Raw genomic sequence first — 21,227 nt, forward strand, 5'->3', positions numbered from 1 at the left:
ACAAAAATACACACACACACAAGAAAGAGATTGTTTCATTCACTGATTTGAGCTTATCGAGCATTCCTCACCTCTAGGAAGTCGAAGTTGCAGTCGGGGTGTTGCTCCAGACTCAGAGTCCCGAATGCGAAGGTAATTAGGAGGCCGGGATCCACTGTAACCGACCAATAGCAGTCTCTGCCGGGTGGGTAGTTTCCAGGGTAACCAGGCGAGTTAATGTTGCCGTATGGGGCAGTTAGCTCGTCTCCACACACTGAGAGGAAAAGGAGAATTCAAAGAAGGTTAAATGTCTTTACTCCACATTTTCACAGATGACAAAAAAGGACTTAGAACATCATTTTGTTTTTGTTGTGGCATATACCTCCCCTTATAATTCACATTAAAAAAATAATCCTAAACATAGCCTACCTGGGTCCCGGGACTCCCAAACAACAGTGAATCCGTCAGCACTGATAGTGTGGTCGGAGCGGAACCAGAAGTAAAGTGAATCGTGGGAACTGAAGAGCTCCTGGGGGTTATTTGTGCCGCAGTATTTCCCGATCTGGTAAGCAGAAGCGCTCTCCCCGTCGTGGATCTGGAGGAAGTCGAAGTTGCAGTTGGTGCTGCTCTCCAGATGGAAGAAAGGGAAGGTGATGCGCAGGATCTGAAGAAGAGACAACATATAGATCTTCCTTTGGCATTTGATTTCATGTATTCAATAAAGAAAAGCCTTTACAGAAAAGTGCTTTGATAGCCGAGAAGCTAAAAAGGACATTAGAGAAACAAAGTCAACAAATGGCAGGAAAGAGAAAGAGACGTACTGACCTTGTTGGGGTCGGTGCGGATCACCCAGGCACAGCTGACCTGGTGATCGTACTCATCATGGCCCGGCGTGTTGGGATAACTGAAGCTACCAGCAGGGCCCGTCAGGTACCCTCCACACACTGGAAACACATGGATTCTTTAAAATACTGTATATTATTACAGAAAGCATTCATTTGATTCTACTATACTTAAGCAATAGCTCACGACAGGCCGTGGTATATGCTCAGTATATCACAGCTAAGGGGCGTGGTTCGGCCCGACACGAAGCGGAGGCAGTTTGCTTTTCAGTCCAACTGTATACAGTTTTTCTCAGACGCGGAGGGATACTGACTTGTTGTGAAAAGTAATGACAATTCTACCCGTGGTATACGCTCAGTATATCACGGCTAAGAACCAATCAGATTGCTTGATTTGACTTGTCCGTTTTATAAACTTATACATTCTCTGTTAATCTTAATGATTTTAAATGTACATAGTTAGCTAGATAGCTACTTATTCCTGCATTTTACTTGTACCATCTCGTCGCTTGCAATATTTATGTCTTTCTTTTTATGTCTTAAGGTTATTATAGGAGGAGCCTGGGACTTTATAAGCCTTATTTTTTCATATAAACATAATAGCATTTTTTTTGGCAATGAAAATAATGAGTGATGATGAAATATTTAACAAAATCACACCCTGATCAGCCCCCACTGCTTCCCTTCCCCTCCCTTCTTGTCGTGTGTATACCTTGCTGTGCTGTCTGGCAGAGGGGTCCGGTCCACTGAGTGGTGCAGGTACACGTGAAGCCATTACTGCCGTCGGCGCACGTTCCTCCGTTCTGACACGGGTTGCTTAAGCACTCGTTGATATTCTGGTCACAGTTGACTCCCTGCCAGCCGGCGTTGCAGGAGCAGACGTAGCCAGGAGAGGAGGTGGTGGGCTGTGGGGGGGGCAGCAGCAGTCAGACATTGAGAATGTATCAAGTGAGGATTTTTGGTTAAACTCAGTGTCTTACAGATATAATAAAAGGGGAAGGACAACTTTGTGTGAGTTTTATCTTGTAGCACAACTCACATATATAAAGCCCATCATGTCACACACACACTCACCACACACTGCCCGTTGACACAGGGGTTGTTGGTCGTACAGATGTTGCTGGTCTGGGTGCAGCCAGTTGGTCCGTAGCCATTACCGATGTATCCTGGAGGACAGGTGCATACAGGGAGGCTGGAGCCTGGTGGATGTGTGAGGGAGGAGAGGGAAGAGAGTTAGGTACTTTGCCAACATCATACTTTGGAGACTGTAGACATTTACGTGAATAAAATGTATCAGTCCTTTTTTTGAGAAGTATGACCTTGTGGGAAGTTATTACACTTTTTTTTTCTTCAATTAAACAGACAATGCACGATTATTCAAAAAGTAGGCCACAAATTCAAGTTGCTATCAACACACACTTACCTAGGCTGGAGGTGCAGGAAGCCAATGGGTGACAGCCTCCATTGTTGGCGGCGCAGATGTTGCTCTGGGTGCAAGTTCTTCCATCCCCCTCATAGCCTGCACAAAAACCAGGGTCTCAGATTAATTTAGGAGACCAGAACGGGTAAGGTCGAATAGGTATCCCCCATTCACTCATTTTCAAAATTGCAAATTAAAAAGCTCCTTAAAGACTTTTATCCTTACACCAGATGTCAGGATGTTAAAAAACGTCTATAGCAGAATTCATAGCACTGGTTACATTTAGAACCCTTAAATGTTCCCATCATACCTGGAGGGCAGGCCCCACAGTGGAAGGAGCCCATGGTGTTCAGGCATTGCACCATGGGAGCTGAGGAGCAGCCGCCGTTATTGGTCAAACACTCGTCCACATCCTGACAGCTGTAGCCGTTGCCCTGCCAACCTGAGACATATTAGAGGATATTTAAGCCAATTTTCCTCCTTCCAATATACATAAAGTCACAAATCAAATGCAAATCATACTGTATGCTCATAACTCCATTAATCCTGCTCCAATATTGCCTAGATTTGGCTATACTCTGCGAGGAATACACATGTGCCTCAAAGTCACAACATCAGTGATCTAACCCTAAGCCCAGAGAGTGTTACTGAGTGTTACCAGCAGGACAGGTCCCACAGTAGAAGGACCCCGGTGTGTTGTAGCAGGGAACAATGGGGTTGGAGGAGCAAGGTTTTGTGGGAAGGTTACACTCGTTCACATCGGCCACACAGGACGGGTTCCCTGCTGGAGCCTCCCAGCCATCCTCACAGATGCATTTATATTTAGGCTGTTCATTAGGGGAGAAAAGTCAGTGTGAAAAAAAATCAAAACACACAAAAACAGCAGACATCTCCAGGTCACATGTGTGAACCAGGCTGGCTTAGTGTCAGGTTACCTGTCCAGGTGTAGTGCGGTCTGCATCGATGCATGTGCCGTGTTCACACAGGTTCTGCCCTGCGTCCCTGCAGTCATCATAACGCACCGTGCAGAGAGTCCCGGACCACTCAGGAGAACAGGTACAACTGCACACCAACAGAAATATCATTTACACACCATAATGCTCGGTCCAGAATGAGCTCACTGCTAAAAAGCCAAATTATCTGAGACAAGCTGTCACCGGCCCAAATCTGTTGTAGTGGGCTGCACACACACACAAAACAACTCATCTCCATTCTCCAGACAGAGTGGTGCCGTTTAATACCTGACAACTGTTCGGGAAAATGAAACTCAGAGACAGCTTTTATGAATCTTTCTACTGCCCTCTGGTGTAAAGTTGTTTCTGTATCGTTTGTGGCAACCGCAGTACCTCACCTTGAAGCAGTTTAGCTATATAAGGTGATTACGGTTTGTATGCTAATGTTTTTTATTCCAAAAATGTATGTCAAACGTATTATCGGAAGACATACGTGAATGATCCAGGGGTGTTGACACAGGTTGCTCCATTCTGACAACTCTGTAATGTTCCTGCATACACCTGACATTCATTCACATCTGTCGCACAGTTAGGACCCTGAGACACAGAAAGAGAAGGGGAGAGGGGAGAAACACACACCTGGTTCACAATCAGATGAAAATATGAACTATAGATAAGACAAAAATTCATGATAATTGTTATACAGGCCAATACACACTAACATTTTATATACATACATAAGAAACCTGCACGGATAGCCAAATAATATTACAGACGTTATGTTTCTAATAGGGCTGCTTTGTGGACAGTACTTGAGGTATTTGGGATTGCAATCAGCACCCGTACCGTTATACCAATTGATATTAAATAAAGCCTATAATTCGATACATAGGCAGCTGTTAGAGAAGAACTGAGAGACTCACAGCCCAGTTGTTGGGACACACACAGTGGTAGGCGTTGAGTAAATTCAGACATGTTCCTCCGTTCTGACAGGGATTACTGCTGCAGGACACCTTCTGCACGGTCTGCAGGAGGAAAGAGGAGAGGAGAGAAACATGACATTAGTGGGAAAGTGTTTTTATTTGAGCCGTATCAACAATAAGTTCTTAAGAGACTTACGATTTCAAGTGCAGACACTTTGCCCTCAAGAGCTGTCACCTGGAAAGCATGGGAAGAAGCATTTGTTTTCAGAATAGGAACATTATTTGGACAGAGTAACCAAATAATGTTTTATAAAAAGGCTTTAAATAAGCAAATCATTAACAGAAGTCGTTTTTGATGTCCTACCTTGGTATCCAGCTGGTTTAGTTTATTGGTGACATCGGGGGAAACTCCACCTCCGTGAGACTTTATGTCAGTAATATCAGCTTTGTTGGTTTTGATCTGGAATCACACAGTTACGGAAATAAAAAACAAAAGCTGAGGACAGACATTTCCCTGAAGAAATCCTTCCCTTTTTATACATTATATAAAATCAGTACAGTAGTGTGGTTTGATTTACAAATCAAACACAAATTGAGAACTATATATCTTTAAAAAAAAAGGTCAATGAGTTCAAAGAAGTGGAATGAGGGGAACGAAAGAAAAGAAAGCCCTACGGCACCCTAAATAACACTTCATCAGATAGCTAATGTATTAGTAAATGTACTTAAAACATGTTAAAGAAGTTTCTAGTAGTTATTTTTTATAAGAATCCACTGACTGTAATGCACCTGACCCCTGACCTTTGGCCCTGTGTAATCTGCTGCGTCTGCTTCCTAACCTGTCAATCATTCACAGCCTCATATGAGCAGCAGCAAGCTTCAAGTTGTGTAAAGCTGATAACAAGAAGTCATAATGAGACCGTTACACAGTAAAGTGGTTTGTTTGGAGAAGATAATGAGTTTGCTGCTGCTGTGATGTTGGTGAGAACAACCCTTCTTCAATAAAGACAAATACTACTGTGATAGTAATCTTAAAATATATGTTTTCCTCGAAACTGTGAAGAAAGTGTTTGATCTGTGTGGGAATTTAAATTTGTAGGATATGAACCATTACAGTTTTCGGTACCACTTTACAATAAGACTACCCTTATAAAGGATTCATAAAGGGTCTATAATTAGGTTGTAAACACTTTATTAATCATTAAGAACCATTTATAAACCAGTTGTAACATACATCAACACAGGCTCACTATTTGGCAAGATGACTTAGCCTTATATTGGCTACCTAGCTTACTTCGTCTTCTTCCTCAGCCAACATCCTTGGTATCTGTTGTTCACTGAGTTGATTCCCCCCCCCCCCCCCCCACCCCTTCCATCTTGATGTTTCTTGGCATCTCTTTATGACCATTTATTTAAGAGTTACTAACATTTATAGTTGCCAAAAGGGATCCTTGTTGTAGAGTGTAAAACACATTCCCATTTATTTATGAGTTACTAACATTTATAGTTGCCAAAAGGGATCCTTGGTAAAACACATTCCCATTTATTAATGAGTTACAACCATTTCTAATAAGGCTTAGCAGTACAGATACATGTTGGCTCACTATTTGGCAAGCAACCGAATTACAAACTATTCGTAAACCCTTTATAAGGGTAGTCTTATTGCAAAGTGGTACCCAGTTTTCTTATTGCAAGGATATCCTTAGCCTAAAAGGATTTGAAAATGTTAAGAAACACTAAACTTTTACTGTATACTTCCTGGTTGTTGTGACCACGCAGAAAGCTATATAATAGAAGTCATCACCAAAGTTGTATCTGCCGTACATTTCTGTTAACCATAGTGCTACATGTCCCTAAACTGTGGTTTATCATGTGAAACTCGGGCTATTCCATCACATGTAGTGTGTACTGTATGTTCATATATTGTAAAAAGCTCACCTGGTTCATGAGCAGTGTGAGGTCCTCTTCCCCCACTTTGACCCGGCCGTTGGCTGCCGTCTGGAAGCGGATTTCTTTATTGTCCCCAGTGTTGAAGACGAGGTGACCATTATCCGACAGCATACGAGGCCTTCAGGGGCAAATCACAAATTCCATCAACTGTCAATCAATCTCACATTTTTGTACCGATGAGATTCATTTAGGTCAATCAGGGTTACGCTTCATGTGTCGACATTAAGAAACAAAACTTTTTTTATCAGGCTATAAAACTCATATTGTATTCAGAGAATTTATCATTTTCAAAATCAGTGGGAAAAATAAGACATTACTCCAACAATAATCCAATTATAAAATGTTTTTCGAGAGGAAGTAGCAGAATTCCAACATGATGACAGACCATATGGCACTACACACTGATAACAAAAAAAAGGAAAACAAAAAAGCTAACATTGCAAAAAGTTTGACAGCCTGATTACCAATGGGTATTAAAGAATAAAGGTTAAGTATTTTTGCTTTTCAAAGATAATTATTGACCATCTTAAAATGAAATAAAAACATGTATATACAGCCCAGCTTAAATACTGTTGGAGGCCTTCATTTTGGATCCACCACCATACAAGACATCCCAGTTTGATCACTACCAACTCACTGATCATTGCTGGCGGTCCTCTTGCTTCTTCTCTCTCCCGTGTCGCTGGGCTCTCCTTGCAGCCCCGCCAGGAGAAAGATGAGCACGAAGAAAAGCCACGAGAGCCGCAGAGACCCCGCCATAGAGAGAGATGTGCTGCCTAAACTCTCCAACCTCCTAACTGGGGTCTGAAGTGCTGCCTAAACTCTCCAACCTCCTAACTGGGGTCTGAAGTGCTGCATAAACTCTCCAAACTACCTAACTGGGGTCTGAAGTGCTGCATAAACTCTACAACCTCCTATCTGGGGTCTGAAGTGCTGCATAAACTCTACAACCTCCTAACTGGGGTCTGAAGTGCTGCCTAAACTCTCCAACCTCCTAACTGGGGTCTGATGTGCTGCATAAACTCTCCAAACTACCTAACTGGGGTCTGAAGTGCTGCATAAACTCTACAACCTCCTATCTGGGGTCTGAAGTGCTGCATAAACTCTAATGCTCAGTGCCAAGACTTTGACCTGACAGAACCACCATAAAGCTCTCCTCAGTTTTCCAAAGCTGGTTAACTGTGTTGTCGAAGGAGAACGTCCCTCACATGATCAGGAGATGAGTAACCTGCTGCGTGGGCTTTATACAAGTCAGAAGGGGTTAAGGTGAAAATAAACTCAAATCATCCTCATGAGAGGTTTTTAGTCCTTCCTTAAAAAAGACATCATAAGAAAATGATGAATTCTATTTCTAACAGTTACACTGACAAATTGTTTGCATCTTACTTTGTTAATAAAAGAATGAAAATCAACAACACACTGATTAAAAAAGGGGCCATCTTATTTGAATGATTCTGGCTGGATTGTGGTAATAATTGTCCCTAATACAAATATCAAATGGAAATGAATTGATTAAATTATTAAACATTTCTTTTAGCAGAATAAAAACTGAAGAAACTTGTAATATTTTTGTATTATTTTTTACATCAAACCTACAGTATACAGTCTATGCATCAAACATTATTGTCTGCTGTAAAGCACTAGTCTTACTATAATTCATGACCCTGTGTTATTTCCCGTCAGTATTACTTTAATGTTTGCAATTTATTGTGTCAAATAAAACTCCCATGTTTTAACATTGTCATTTTCTAGCCGTATCAGAAAATACCCTGAATAACTCTCACTTTATGCAACAAGTACTGTAGCAGGCGTGTTAAGAGGTGTCCATTCAGGATTGACTGCCCAGGTTAATAATCCTGACCAGTTTTAGAAAATGTGCTTTTTAAGCATTTTTTACTATTGATAAGAACTTCCTTATAAACCTCGTTCAAGGAAAATGCTTTTATGATGTTGTGTAAGCATAAGCACATTCGTTAAATAACATTTAACACACAAACATACACAGAATGATGTGTGCAATCTCCTGGAATCATGTGAGACAGCCCATAAAGTTAACAGCTTGGCTCAGAGAGGTTTTTACGGGGCTGTTACCTGACTCTCCAGCTTACTGTATGTTTGAGTGGTTGATACTGGCCTGCCTTTCTATATGACAGGATGTTCATCAGGAACATCCATCATCTCATTTCTGAGCTGACCTCCTGAGCATGTCTCCTCCTCCCTCTCCACCCCGGCCCGACTTTCCTCCTTCTTCTCATCCTAAAAAAGGAATGAACCAAAGTGTTTTTTAAATAGCATTGCGATTGACTAATGACTGAAACGTACTAAGAGCCATCGCAGGAGAGATTTTCTCCGCAAGACAAATGGATTTCAGCAGAATAATTAACTTAATTAACAAATTTGCATGCATATTCATCAAGCCATTGATGTCGCTCCAGCAGCAGCCTGATGAACGCGGCTGTAATAAGGATCTCATTTACATCCTGCCTTCCACTGCCATTTGTACATGAAGACGGGATGAGCTAGAAAAAAAGAAAGACAAAGAAAGTAAGAGATAACCTGGTTGGCCAACTTGAAAATACAGAAATGTTTGGTTAATAGGAGCATGTGTGTGATGCTGGCTGCCAAATGCCAATTCTATTTCACGGCTTTATGATGGCAAACCAGTCCAATCACACTCTCAAATGTGTGTATGATCTTATAAAGAAAACACGGATCATTCAAATAGGGGTCGGGTTTGTCTCTATTTTTTAACCCTTGTGTCTTTGTCTTTTAGTTTGAACATACAAATGGCACCTTTTCCCCTTTCCTACTGCCATACTTCTGTACCTTAGCTTTGACCACAACAATCTTCAAACTCTGCCTTCATTTCAATCTCAACTACAGACCTGTAACGTTCTTTTTAAAACATCTTGCAAATGTACATCACTAGGGATGGGTGACGAGAAGCGTTATTACATTGTCCCCTGATTGGTCAGTGTCAAACATGTGATTAGTTTTTTTAATTTTTAATTTTATTTATTTATTGTACAGGCTACAGACACAAAACATGGACATTACAATGACAACATGAGACATTCCTATCTCAGACAAAAAAACAAAAAAAACAGTCAGTTGGTCACTTCAACATTTCATAAACAAACCAAAAATAGGTCGACAGTCCAATGTCATCAAAAAACATTTATTATTCCTTTTTATCCCCCTCTTCGCTAGAGCTGATTGTTTCCCATGTCATGGTGTGTTGAGCCACCTTTTGATTCTTTGTGGCAATCATCCTTTCCAAAATAAATTGTGTTTTTAATCTACTTTTCACACACCTTAAAAATTCAGATTTTGTCTTAATTGAGCTTTAAAAAAAGTATTTTTGCCAGAAGAATAATTGTATTAATCAACTGTGTATTGTCCTCATCCAAAAGCCCAAACAAAAGACCAAAGGGAGTACATGCAAAAATCAATATAAAGTGCCTTAAGCCAATAAAACATGTGATTAGTTGCTGGAGTAACAGTGCTGCTATCAAAGTCAAGTCAAAGTCAACATGTTACATTTTTAAAACCTGTTGAATGATTAATTGATTGTTTTTGGGAGTTGGCTAAAAATACAGAAGAGATCCCAAATCAAAACGTTTATTTGTGTTATCCATTATTTTTCACTTATAAAAAGCTCAAGGACTGAGTTATACAGCTATTTCTAATATAAAATGTGTCGGTCACAACCTCAAAAGTCAACTTAAGGGTTACCTATCATGCAAAATGCACTTCTGTACGTCTTTTCTACATGAACATGTGTCCCCGGTGTTCCAGGGAACTCACCAAGTGTCAGAAAACACAACCCTCTCTATTTTCCTCCATACCCAAATCTCTTAAAAAGGGGCTGCAACGGATCTGATACAGACTGATCCAGATTTGAACACTTCTATGACGTCACAGAAGTGGCGCTACGGCTATTGGGCCAACTCCACCAATCAGGAGGAGACAGCCACGGACATTGCCGTTGGAAAGCGCTGGAGACGCTGTAGTACATATGCCAGGCCTGTAGATGGTGCTGTTCTCACAGAATCAGCCCATGATGCAAAGACAGTGTTCAATTGAGCGAAATGAGGAATGGCTAAAATGCATGATCTGTTTGGTATTTTGAAAAATAAAAAGTATAAATATATATTTTATAAGTATGGTCCTACACTATATTATTCAAATATAGCATGATAGGTCCACTTTAAACAATGACAGCAGTCACAAGTGAGATGAGAGGATGGAGATCGTGATCATCACAGTCACTTGTTTCGAGGGACCACGTTTGTTAATGGTAACCTATTACAGTATGCAAAATCCACTTCTTCATGTCTCTTCTACATCAACATCCCCTCTGTGGAAAGAGATTCTGAAAAGCTCAGGAAAAAAGATTCTCTCACTTTTTGTCCTGATCTATTTCTATAAATACCTGTCTGAAAATGAGCTGATCAGATTTTGGCCACTTTATGATGTCATAATTTTTTTTTGGCTTGTGTAACCATTAGCCAATCAGCAACCAAGGTAACCCCCCTCCCCCCTTATCACCTGAATCTCCTCCTAGAGCACCATTGTGTTCTTTTTAACCAAATCTCTCTCAGAGGGGCGTGGGGAGGGGCTCCTTATTTTCATCTAAGGTAACAGACAGAGAGAATCAGCACTTTGGAAACAGGGCTGAAACAGAGAGGATTATGGGTAATGCTGCAATGACCTGTTTGGTGTTTGGAGCCAAACACTTCAGAGACATGTTTTGTATATACAGTGTCTGAGACCTATAATATATTGATGAAAAACAGTATAATAGGGGACCTTTAAAGTGCATCAGGAATCCTCCCCTGTGAGGAATGTTATCCACTCACAAACACTGATATGTGCGCCTATATATCATGTGCATAAGACTGTTTTTATATGCGGGTTTCCACACAAATTAAACGCCATCAGCCCCAGCCAGTGATGGTGCTCTGCGGGAGCTCGGCCACAGAGGGATTGCATTACCTCCATGTGTTATCCACAGAGAGAGTGATGGAGCACATAGTGCCATCTGTGCTGCCTTTCATTTGCATTCCCAACAACTGCCTGGTCTCTCCACTCACTTGTTTCATCTTCTTTGTCTTTGAACCAAGTAAGCAAATCATCCATTTATGAGTTTAAATGTTTCAGTCCTCTGTTTTTGTAGAAAATAAATCGTTTTTGGAAGCAAAAACTCTGTGGTGCATAGGTGCAGTTCTCCGTTTAGGACACTATTTGATCTATTGAAGCAAATTGTGTGTCAGTGAGTCAATGAAATGTGATGTCCTTGCATTGAGGCAGTTTTTCTCATAGACCAGTGACGTTATTATAACAAAGTAAAGTTTCATCGTTAAAAAATAGGCCTGCCAAAAAGATTCTTCAATGTTTTCTTCAGGCTTGTTTACTGCAGGCAGCTCTACTTCGTCTGCCGTCTCACACGAAGCTGCAGATCGTAGATGTGGGTTCACTGCCAACACACCATTTGGTCTTTGAGTGGGCCGGAGTTGGTGTGTGCGCGCCCATCTGGAAATGCGAGGTACCAAGAGAAAAACAAACAGATCCCTTCACAGATGTTTGCATATTTAAAACAGCACCTATACTCTCACAGAGATACCACCTCCTCTATGTTTGATCACTTCTACATTAGAACAAATACATGAAAAGGTAAACATTATTGCCTGTAAACAAGCTTTTGGACTTACAAGTGATGTCTAAAAACTACCATATGTTGAAGGTTTAGTGCTTTTTGGTTTGAAAACCAAGGTCAACCATGGACATTGAGCACTTACTGGAACCACATTGGCAAGGTAGGAGGAGGGGGCTGCACCTACACACACATTTTCTGATCTGATGTCACCACCTACAGTTTGCCGATAGCTTCCAGAAAATGTTTGCTTTCTGCTCCGTAACACAATTAAGAGGCAATTAATGTAACAAAACAGGGGCAAAGTCCCACCTGCAGAAAGCAAATAGTTAAAGTGACCTATCATGCTATATTTAAATAATATAGTGTAGGACCATACCTATACCTACACTGAAGAAAAATATAAACGCAACACTTTTGTTTTTGCTCCCATTTTTCATGAGATGAACTCAAAGATCTAAAACATTTTCTATATACACAAAATAACCATTTCGCTCAAATATTGTTCACAAATCTGAAAAAATCTGTGATAGTGAGCACTTCTCCTTTGCCGAGATAATCCATCCCACCTCACAGGTGTGGCATATCAAGAGGCTGATTAGACAGCATGATTATTGCACAAGTGTGCCTTAGGCTGGCCACAATAAAAGGCCACTCTGAAACATTCATTTTTGCTTTATTGAGGGGGGTCTGGGGGGGTCCGAAAACCAGTCAGTATCTGGTGTGAGGGTTAGGATTAGGGTTAGGGTTGGGGTAATGTTGTGAATCGAGTGGCCCATGGTGGTGGTGGGGTTATGGTATGGGCAGACGTATGTTATGGACGATGAACACAGGCCACTCACTATCACAGATGTTTTTCAGATTTGTGAACAATATGAGAGAAATGGTTATTTTGTGTACATAGAAAATGTTTTAGATCTTTGAGTTCATCTCATGAAAAATGGGAGCAAAAGCAAAAGTGTTGCGTTTATATTTTTGTTCAGTGTATATAAGGCATTTTTATACTTTTTATTTTTCAAAATACCAAACAGATCTTGCATTTTAGCCATTGCTCATTTCGCTGAATTTAACAGTCTTTTCATCATGGGCTGATTCTGTGAGAACAGCACCATCTACAGGCCTGGCATATGTACTAGAGCGTCTCCAGCGCTTTCCAACGGCAATGTCCATGGCTGTCTCCTCCTGATTGGTGGAGTTGGCCCAATAGCCGTAGCGCCACTTCTGTGACGTCATAGAAGTGTTCAAATCTGGATCAGTCTGTATCAGGTCCGTTGCAGCCCCTTTTTAAGAGATTTGGGTATGGAGGGAAATAGAGAGGGTTGTGTTTTCTGACACTTGGTGAGTTCCCTGGAACACCGGGGACACATATTCATGTTTAAAAGACGTACAAAAGTGCATTTTGAATGATAGGTCACCTTTAATTTATAGCAGCATTCTAGATTAATGTTTGAAGTAAAAAGAAAATGCTGCTCTAAACTATCATTGGTATACCATTTAAGGTCAGTGGCTGGATAGAATAGTTTGAAAATAATGCATCAGGTAACAAAGTTATAGAAAGAGTTATTCAAAGAGGAGAAATGTTAGCTTTGTGTGTCTAGAGGAAAAGTTAGGCGTTCTACAAAGATTCATCATCTAGGAACCATTAATGTCGGAAACGTGTGTGATCTGAGGTGCTCACAGACACATTATCTAAAAGCAGAATTATTTCACATTAAACTTAAATACATCTTCTCATGTTAAATGGGGGAAGAAACTAATGGTATTTTTAGGGGCTTTGATGGGGTCATTAGCAGTTAGTGGATGTCAGTATTAGCTGGTAATATAAAATGGCCTCATTGTATGACATACCAGTCCAAATAGCTCTTAATGTGGCCCTGATTAGCCCGAGTCAAGGACAGACAAACTTCATGCAATTTGTCCGGATAAGATCCGTTCATACATATTTTATAAGTATGAACTGATAGTTATTATTCACAGCTTTCAGATAGATGAGTTCAATTGGTCTCACTCTCAGTCCACGAGGCACTTGTTGGAGTGCCGGCCTTTGAACGGACATGTTCCTGTCCTTGAGGTAAAAAGTTAGAAGTTTCTCAACATGAGAATCAAGACGCCCAGTGGGGTGTCGAGAGAAGCAGACATTATTATTAGAATCTTTTCAACTGGTTTTGATATACGTTATGTTCAAGCAGCAACAACTGTGGATGGGTCTTAAAACCAATACTGAGGGTTAAAAAGCATATCAAAACTAAAAGGAGAAAAATGGTTACATGGCTAACGGTTAGCTTGGAATATAAAGCCTCGAGGAAATGGAAAACACATATGGTACCAGTGGAGGTGTTAGAGGACAACCTTGAAGTGCTCTTTTGTATAATATGTGCACAGATCTAAAGGGTTTTAGAATGTCTAAGATCCTGACAATTGAGTAATGGGTCAGTGTATTGTATGTATGGAGTGCAGACAGGTTAATTGAATATTTATACTACGGACAAAGACAGTGATGTCCACTTTTGGTTCGTACACTGCCATATCAAGTTCTCCTTTTGGAGACGACACATTTTAAGACGGCCAATACTTAACAATGACCTTTCATGAAGTGAAAGACATATTCTAAATTCCAACAGAAAAACACGGAAAATAATGAAACCAGACAACACTGATAGCAACTTTTCAATCACAATGTAGCCAGGCCCTTAAACATTTTTTACTATCAATGCTCCTGTTGAAGAAGACTTCAAACTAGCAATTCAACTTGCTCTGCCCTCACTGTTTAACCTGAATCAATTCCTCAACATAGGGACAGGTGTATCGTCTTCTTTATTGAAATGTCAACCGAGTAAACTTTGTTTGGATGTTACACTTATGAGTATCACATTCCCACATACAAATATATGTATGCAGTATCTAAATATGCATGAAGCCCATACAAACACGTCAAAAGTGATTAATAAAGAACAAAATAAAATGGGTAATTTACATACTTCGCATTTATTCTAATGTTAATTCTTATAAAGAAGATGTAAATTCTAAAGTTACATACAAACACACTGCAGCAATACGTTCAGCATTAAACAAAATGTCGTTTCAATAAGGTTAAACACTTGAAAGATAGTCATCCAGAACTTCTACGCAACATCTAAATGACTGAAAATACTCACAAGCAAGCAAGGCTTTCCATCAAACAACGGAAGAAGATGGAGGTCATTTTAAGCAAGTGAACTCTGGCGTTAATTGAACAGGTGAGGTTTACTTCCTGTTTACTGACAACCTGAAGCGTTCCTATTGGCTATTGCCACACAGCAGAAACAAACAGAAAAAACAACAGCACAGACTGCTGGTGAGAATATGAAAGAATCTCTGCCAGCACAGAGACCAAAAACTCATTAGGAAAATGTTTACTAAAGTAAAAAATCAAGTGAGGAGTAGGGTCGTTTTATTATAGACTTCTGTACAAACTGACCTATTTTGTAACCAATGGAATCGTTGCTGCTGGCCAATACAAATGATGCAGGTTTAAGCCACTTCCTCATTTCCCCTTTTATGCTTGATTACATTATAAGTGACAAAATATGAAATACTGTTTTGATATTATTTGCCTAAACACACATACGCCCTAGTTATTCGATAGTGTTCCCTGATCATTCCATCCAGGACTGCCAAACAGCCGTGCCAAAACAAAATGTGGGACAGTGCCAAACACAGAAATGTGGGGAGTTATTTCGGGGCCAGGGGACAGCAGGATGAATGCCAAAGTGACTCCAGTCTAAAATGCAAATTACTTGTTGGCTGTTACCACGGTGTGACTTCAGCTTTGAAGCATCACCTGCAACCACCTCTCTGGAGGGCCACTGTTCTGAAGGGCTTAGCGTCTTAAACCCTCTAATTAAAACTAGAATCCCTCCACCAGGCTACATTGCACCCTCCTCATCCAAAAAGCAGATTATTGAGATTTGAATGGAGGAAATTGTACGACCCACACCATCTGTGACTCGGGACTGGAGACAGAAGGAGAGAATGGAGTGTGTTTTTTCATACATGTGAATCTGTGCTCTCCACAGAGAGACACATGCAGACAAAGACTCATAGAGGGGACTATAACAAATATTCAAAAGTAGGTTGAAATTAAAAAAAACATTTCCTTTAAATGTACATTTATTTGATGCTTACAAAAAGATCAACCACAGATTGCACAGAGCGGGAACGTGTTATTTGGTTTGACTATCAAGCTGGCACCTTGCAGCTAATGTTAGCATAAGTGAGATATTTAAGGTGTGAAGATGAAGTACTGGCTGCTACCCTGTCATCCTTTAGTGCATAGGGTGAGAATAGTGTGAAAAATAACTACGGTATTTTGAGACACTCTCAGCACATAATCAACCATTATCGCACAGTCGGGTACTTCACTGATTTGGTTTTAATATATTAAAAAAATGTGTGTTATAATTGCAGACATGATTTAACCCCAAATATAATATATATATTTTTTAAGAACAAAGAGTACCAGAGTTGGAATAGATGCACCAGGTTTTGATAGGATTTTCTTATCATGCCACATGAGGGCAGGTTATCATTCAGTAAATCTGACGATGAATTAAAAAAAATTCCCAAATCTGGAAACTTACGTTGGACGGTGAACATTTGTAAACATGAATTTCTCATAGCCTTGTTGGATGTTCATTTATACAAATGAATGAACCTTTTCATTTTTTTTTGTGCTATATTCAGAGCAGGGTTATGTTACAATTTTTTAGCCAAAACACTGCGAGTGCTGCTACATTTATATTTATATTTATATATGCACACACAAATATTCAAGATGTCAACTTCTCTCCTGATTTATAGGATCAACATGATAAATACAATCTCTAATAGGCCTTATAAGTTCTTCAAACAGCACCAATACCTTATAACAACTGGTTGATGCTTCAAAAATCTAAGAACAACATGCATACATTAAGAATATCTCATACTTTCATCATTGGTTTTAACTTGTGTTTTATTTGTTGTATAAAACAAAGTTGAATAAAGCAAAGTGCACCAGAACAGTTCATCCACAACAATCGACTTAATATCTGACATCAATTTGCCAATAAAACGCCAACATTACAGACAAACACGTTTTCATTAGTCCTGTCTGGCATCCAAATGAAGGCAGACTCATCAATTTTAAAAAAGAGTAAGAGAGAAACAGCTGCCACACCCACTGAGGGCCAAATAAATCACCATGATATCACATCACATGTCAACAGCACATTCTTATGTCGGCCCAGCTAGAGCAAAAAACAGTGTTTCTACATTTAATTACAGGTAATTATTTTTGTTATTCTGCTTTATTTAGTCATAGAGGAATCTTTGAAATATGTTAAGGCCTGAGTGTAATGCGACATTATTACCACCAATATCTAACTCAATGGGCCTAATGGCTGCACATTCCACAACACGCCTACATACAGTGGGAATAACTCCAGCTTCCCACTTACACACATATAATTCGTTATTTACACCCTATTTCCAATACAAGTTTCACACAGGAAAACAACATTGATTATCATATTAAATTAATAAATAACGAGAAATGCAGATTGCATAGGTCCCTGTGCCTTACTTTGTGTTATTACGCTGTGGTTCGTTTTTAGGAAAGATTAAACCACCAAACAAACCACGAATAAATGTTGGCGTGTCCCCACCTGTGTTTGCAAATGTGTGTGTGAGTGTGAGTGTGTGTCTGCCACAGCTATCCCCAGACAACGAACATTTAATTAGATTAAATAAGATTAATTGACTATCGTTCAACAGGAGGCAGCAAAAATTAGCACGCCCCCCAAAAATATCATTTCTAAATGTTTTTAATCAACATCTCTATCGTTATTAATTATGGAAAGGTTTATTTAAGTCCTCCTGCACCTGGTAAAACTGGCTCCGGAGGTGGATGTCATACGGGTCCGCGGAGGAGCCCTGGCCGATGGAGCAGTACCGGAGGCCGTAGTGGCAGCTCCGGTAGTCCCCGGGCTCCTCGTGTTTCAGGGAGAAGATCCCGTTGAAGTTCATAGGAGGGCTCAGTGCCCCTGCATCAGGGGGGCTGTCCGGAGAGGGGCTGTCATACAGGGCAGGGCCGCAGAAAGAGCCGAAGGACCGGGGAGGCCTGTCCGCCGAGCCGGAGCCCACCGCCTCAGGCCCGCGGGGGTGGTTATAGGACCCCGGGTACAAGGGGAAAGCCTCCCCGCCGGGCTCCGAGACGAAGCTGCGGGCGTTCAGCTGCAGACAGCCGGCCACCAGGTTAGTGGTGGGCTGGGAGAGACCCTTGCACAGAGTATGCACGAAGGTGAGTAGGTCCGGCCTTTTCCCAATGCTCAGAGTCTCACTCAGGGCCCAGATGTAGTTCTTAGCAAGGCGGAGTGTATCTATTTTGGAGAGTTTCTGCGTGTTGGAGTAGCACGGAACTACTTTCCTCAGTATGTCCAGCTCGCTGTTCAGGCTGTGCATGCGGTTTCTTTCCCGCGTATTTGCTTCAATTCGCCGCAGTCGGACCCGGTCCAGCCGTGCCTGGTTAAACTTTTTCTTATGAGACCCCCTTCTCCTCACACCTTGTTCCTCTCCGTCCCCCTCGCCACCGTGCCTCTCTTCCTCCTCTCCCCGGGACTCTAACGTGTCCTCCAGGGCTCCGCAGGGCTCTGCTTTAACACATTTGACATTTAATTGGTTGGTGGCCCAGCTGTTCCTGAAGGAGCTGCTGGTCTGGGTGGAGGGGGGCTCATCGAAAGTCAGCATGATCTCCTGCGGCACGTGAGTAAAATGTATATTACACATACAATTAAACTGTAGGCTACTGAATCCGGAAATATAAACATTTGCAGACATAATAAGCTTGCTAAACTGCCTCATGTATAGCCTACCTTGAAGAACTAACAAATAAACTACTATTATTCTTATTATATAAGCAATACAGGTTATTAGTTGTTACTGTTGAAGTAGAAATCAGAGAAACTGTTTCACCAGCTTAAATCTAGAAACATGTCATAGCATAATACAAAGCACACAACAATAACATACCACATTATCGGCCTTATCATTTCCACAAAAAACTGCAAAAATCCACGACAAGAAAAATCAGAATTGTCATGCATCTATACCAAGCATAATGAGCCCCTGTTTTTAATAGTAGCCTATTATTTATCATAATAAGGCAAGTCAACTTCCTGCAAAAAAACCTACTAAATCTTAAATGTATTGACTTCCTGTCCGAGGACATGGACGAGCTTCTCACCCAGCTTTGGTGTTAGATTCCAGAGAGCATCTTCCTGAAGCTTCCAGAAGCTTAGACAGGCTTTCAGCAGCAGATATCAGACCTCCTCCTCTCCTCTCCTCTGTCTCTCTTCTTCTTCCAGCAGTAAAAATAATACACTGATGCCATCTGCTGCTGACGTCACGGGCAGGTTAGCTCTCTCTCTCTCTCTCTCTCTCTCTCTCTCTCTCTCTCTCTCTCTCTCTCTCTCTCTCTCTCTCTCTGTGTGACACTCTGTCTCTCCCCCTCCTATGTTTGTATCTCTCTATCCCCAAAATGCCTCTCTCCCAGTCTTCCCAGTCTGACTGCAGTGCGGGGATTCGGTGCCAGTCTTACTCCCCGGGGACAGATTTGAGTTTGTAGATGAAAGTCTGAGCACACTGAGTCACATGATCTTGTGAAGCGATGATATTCGGGGATCTGTTCACACTAGTTTATTCTCATTTCATTAACTCACTGTGCTGTCAACATGCACACTCCGGCATTATTCAGGCACAGCAAGAGGCTTCCTCAAAAGAAAAAAGTCCAGACAGCCATATAAATTGTCTAAAAAACTGTATTTCTATTATTATCTTATTCACATTTGGACTTTATTCAGGAAAAAGTCATTCCTCTAAAGAAAGCACTCCAGAAAGCCACATTATTGTTCAATTGTCGAAAAAACTGAATTTTAAATTATAATTTTTGGTTTTTCTGCAGCAATGGCACCCATCTAGTTCTTTCAATATGCTTGCATCACATGCAACGTCATAGTAAAGCACCTAGTGTAGCATTGTATTTTAATTGTATTATCTGTCCACAAAACCTGCCTAACTTCTATTTGATATACCTTCCACATCCATTCCTGATGTGCCCCCCCCCCCCCCCCCCCCCCCCATGAAGCCTCAGCTGGCGCGGGTCCTTCTAGTCCAGTACACACACCAACATCTGATGAGTCAAACTCTTCCATCTCAAACTAATTACTTCACGGCAGTAATTGCAAATGCAAATTCATATTAATTAATTACTCTGTTAATTAGCTATGTGGCCATTTGGGAACGATAAATCATTTTGCGGCAGATAGGAGACAAAGAGGAGGCATCGTCCCATTTTGACGTAAAAAATGTAACATCCTTAAACACAAGCCGGCATATCCTAAAATAGCGGGTGAAGAAAAAGACCCCTGACTCGCTGTTAAAGAATGCTTGCAGTCCTGAGTGACTTCATTATCACATTCCCTGCTCCTAAACACAAAGTGATGGGATGCCAGCCTGTAAATGAGGATCGGAGCGTTCACACCCTGTGGCTGGGATTACACTTTCTGCTGTCAGTGGGGTGTTTTAGTGAAACCAAATTAAATGATATTTAAGTGAATCCTTCATTTCTGAAGCATCTGAGGCATACTACTTTAATGAGAAATACAAGTTACAGGACGTGTGATTCAATTTCTAAGTATAAGACTTTTAAAATAAATGTGCAATTTGGAGCCTGTGTATACGTTGAAATAGTGTTGTTTCATAACCCTACAAAACGCTTGTACTTATTGATTGGCTGTGTAAAGCTATGAGCCACCATGGAGTCAGGTTAAGTCCTATACCATGAAACCCCTGCTCCAAGGCCAATTTAATTGTGTAGATTTGAATCCCCCCCACTTAACACCAGCCATTTTAACGGGAGGCCCATTTGGAACTGAAGCTTTGCATAGATTCTTGCTCTTCAGATACAAATGCCACAACCGCTCAACCAGCACCGACGACATGTTGACGATAATTAGTGTATAAAGAGCATTGCAATCACCTCTGACACACACACACACACACACACACACACACACACACACACACACACACACACACACACACACACACACACACACACACACACACACACACACACACACGCACACGCACACGCACACGCACACACACACACTCCATCATTTAGCTTTTCTTTTGTTATGTCTTTGCATGAAGCACTATGTAGACTTCTCTGTTGTGTACTTAAGCTAAGTAATTAAGCATGCTCTATCTCCATCTTCCAGCGGGATGATGATTCTTTTATTAAAAGTCGTGTTTTATAATGAAGCGGCTTAATGATCCGTGTTACACTGAGGAGCGTGTGTGTGTGTGGGGAGAGCTCAGCATGGCAGTGACACAGCTTGCTTTTACAGTAATGGCTAACCCTATGCCAACATCGAGTGCCAATGCAGGAAGTATACTGCTTTAGTGAGTGTCACTGACGTCATG

General features: G+C 41.0%; 2 protein-coding genes across 3 annotated transcripts in view; both read right to left on the minus strand.

The window, feature by feature from the left end:
- Nucleotides 1–6,942, minus strand: part of cubn (cubilin (intrinsic factor-cobalamin receptor)) — a 30,539-nt gene extending 23,597 nt beyond the window's left edge. The window contains exons 1-15 of the mRNA XM_079661288.1: nucleotides 6,705–6,942; nucleotides 6,056–6,185; nucleotides 4,482–4,577; nucleotides 4,314–4,352; nucleotides 4,118–4,219; nucleotides 3,688–3,791; nucleotides 3,177–3,303; nucleotides 2,900–3,068; nucleotides 2,552–2,683; nucleotides 2,245–2,340; nucleotides 1,896–2,020; nucleotides 1,534–1,726; nucleotides 805–923; nucleotides 409–643; nucleotides 72–253 (exon numbers count right to left, since the gene is read on the minus strand). Coding sequence (XP_079517414.1) covers nucleotides 72–253; nucleotides 409–643; nucleotides 805–923; nucleotides 1,534–1,726; nucleotides 1,896–2,020; nucleotides 2,245–2,340; nucleotides 2,552–2,683; nucleotides 2,900–3,068; nucleotides 3,177–3,303; nucleotides 3,688–3,791; nucleotides 4,118–4,219; nucleotides 4,314–4,352; nucleotides 4,482–4,577; nucleotides 6,056–6,185; nucleotides 6,705–6,826 — 1,971 coding nt within the window. The 5' untranslated portion in view covers nucleotides 6,827–6,942. The remainder of the gene's footprint in view (nucleotides 1–71; nucleotides 254–408; nucleotides 644–804; nucleotides 924–1,533; nucleotides 1,727–1,895; nucleotides 2,021–2,244; nucleotides 2,341–2,551; nucleotides 2,684–2,899; nucleotides 3,069–3,176; nucleotides 3,304–3,687; nucleotides 3,792–4,117; nucleotides 4,220–4,313; nucleotides 4,353–4,481; nucleotides 4,578–6,055; nucleotides 6,186–6,704) is intronic.
- A 7,607-nt stretch (nucleotides 6,943–14,549) lies between these two features.
- Nucleotides 14,550–19,856, minus strand: neurod6a (neuronal differentiation 6a). Of its 2 annotated transcripts, none has more exons than XM_079661323.1 (2): nucleotides 18,985–19,856; nucleotides 14,550–18,494 (listed from the first exon to the last, which is right to left on the minus strand). In XM_079661323.1, the coding sequence occupies exon 2, from the start codon at nucleotides 18,486–18,488 to the stop codon at nucleotides 17,589–17,591; it is 900 nt and encodes a 299-aa protein (XP_079517449.1). In that variant the 5' UTR covers nucleotides 18,489–18,494; nucleotides 18,985–19,856; the 3' UTR covers nucleotides 14,550–17,588. The 2 variants fall into 2 exon arrangements, with proteins under 2 accessions (XP_079517449.1, XP_079517450.1); XM_079661324.1 differs by lacking the exon at nucleotides 18,985–19,856 and adding an exon at nucleotides 18,771–18,967.
- Between the last annotated feature and the right edge of the window lie 1,371 nt (nucleotides 19,857–21,227).

This window comes from Notothenia rossii (assembly GCF_949606895.1).
Source record: "Notothenia rossii genome assembly, chromosome: 12".
NCBI lineage: Eukaryota > Metazoa > Chordata > Actinopteri > Perciformes > Nototheniidae > Notothenia > Notothenia rossii.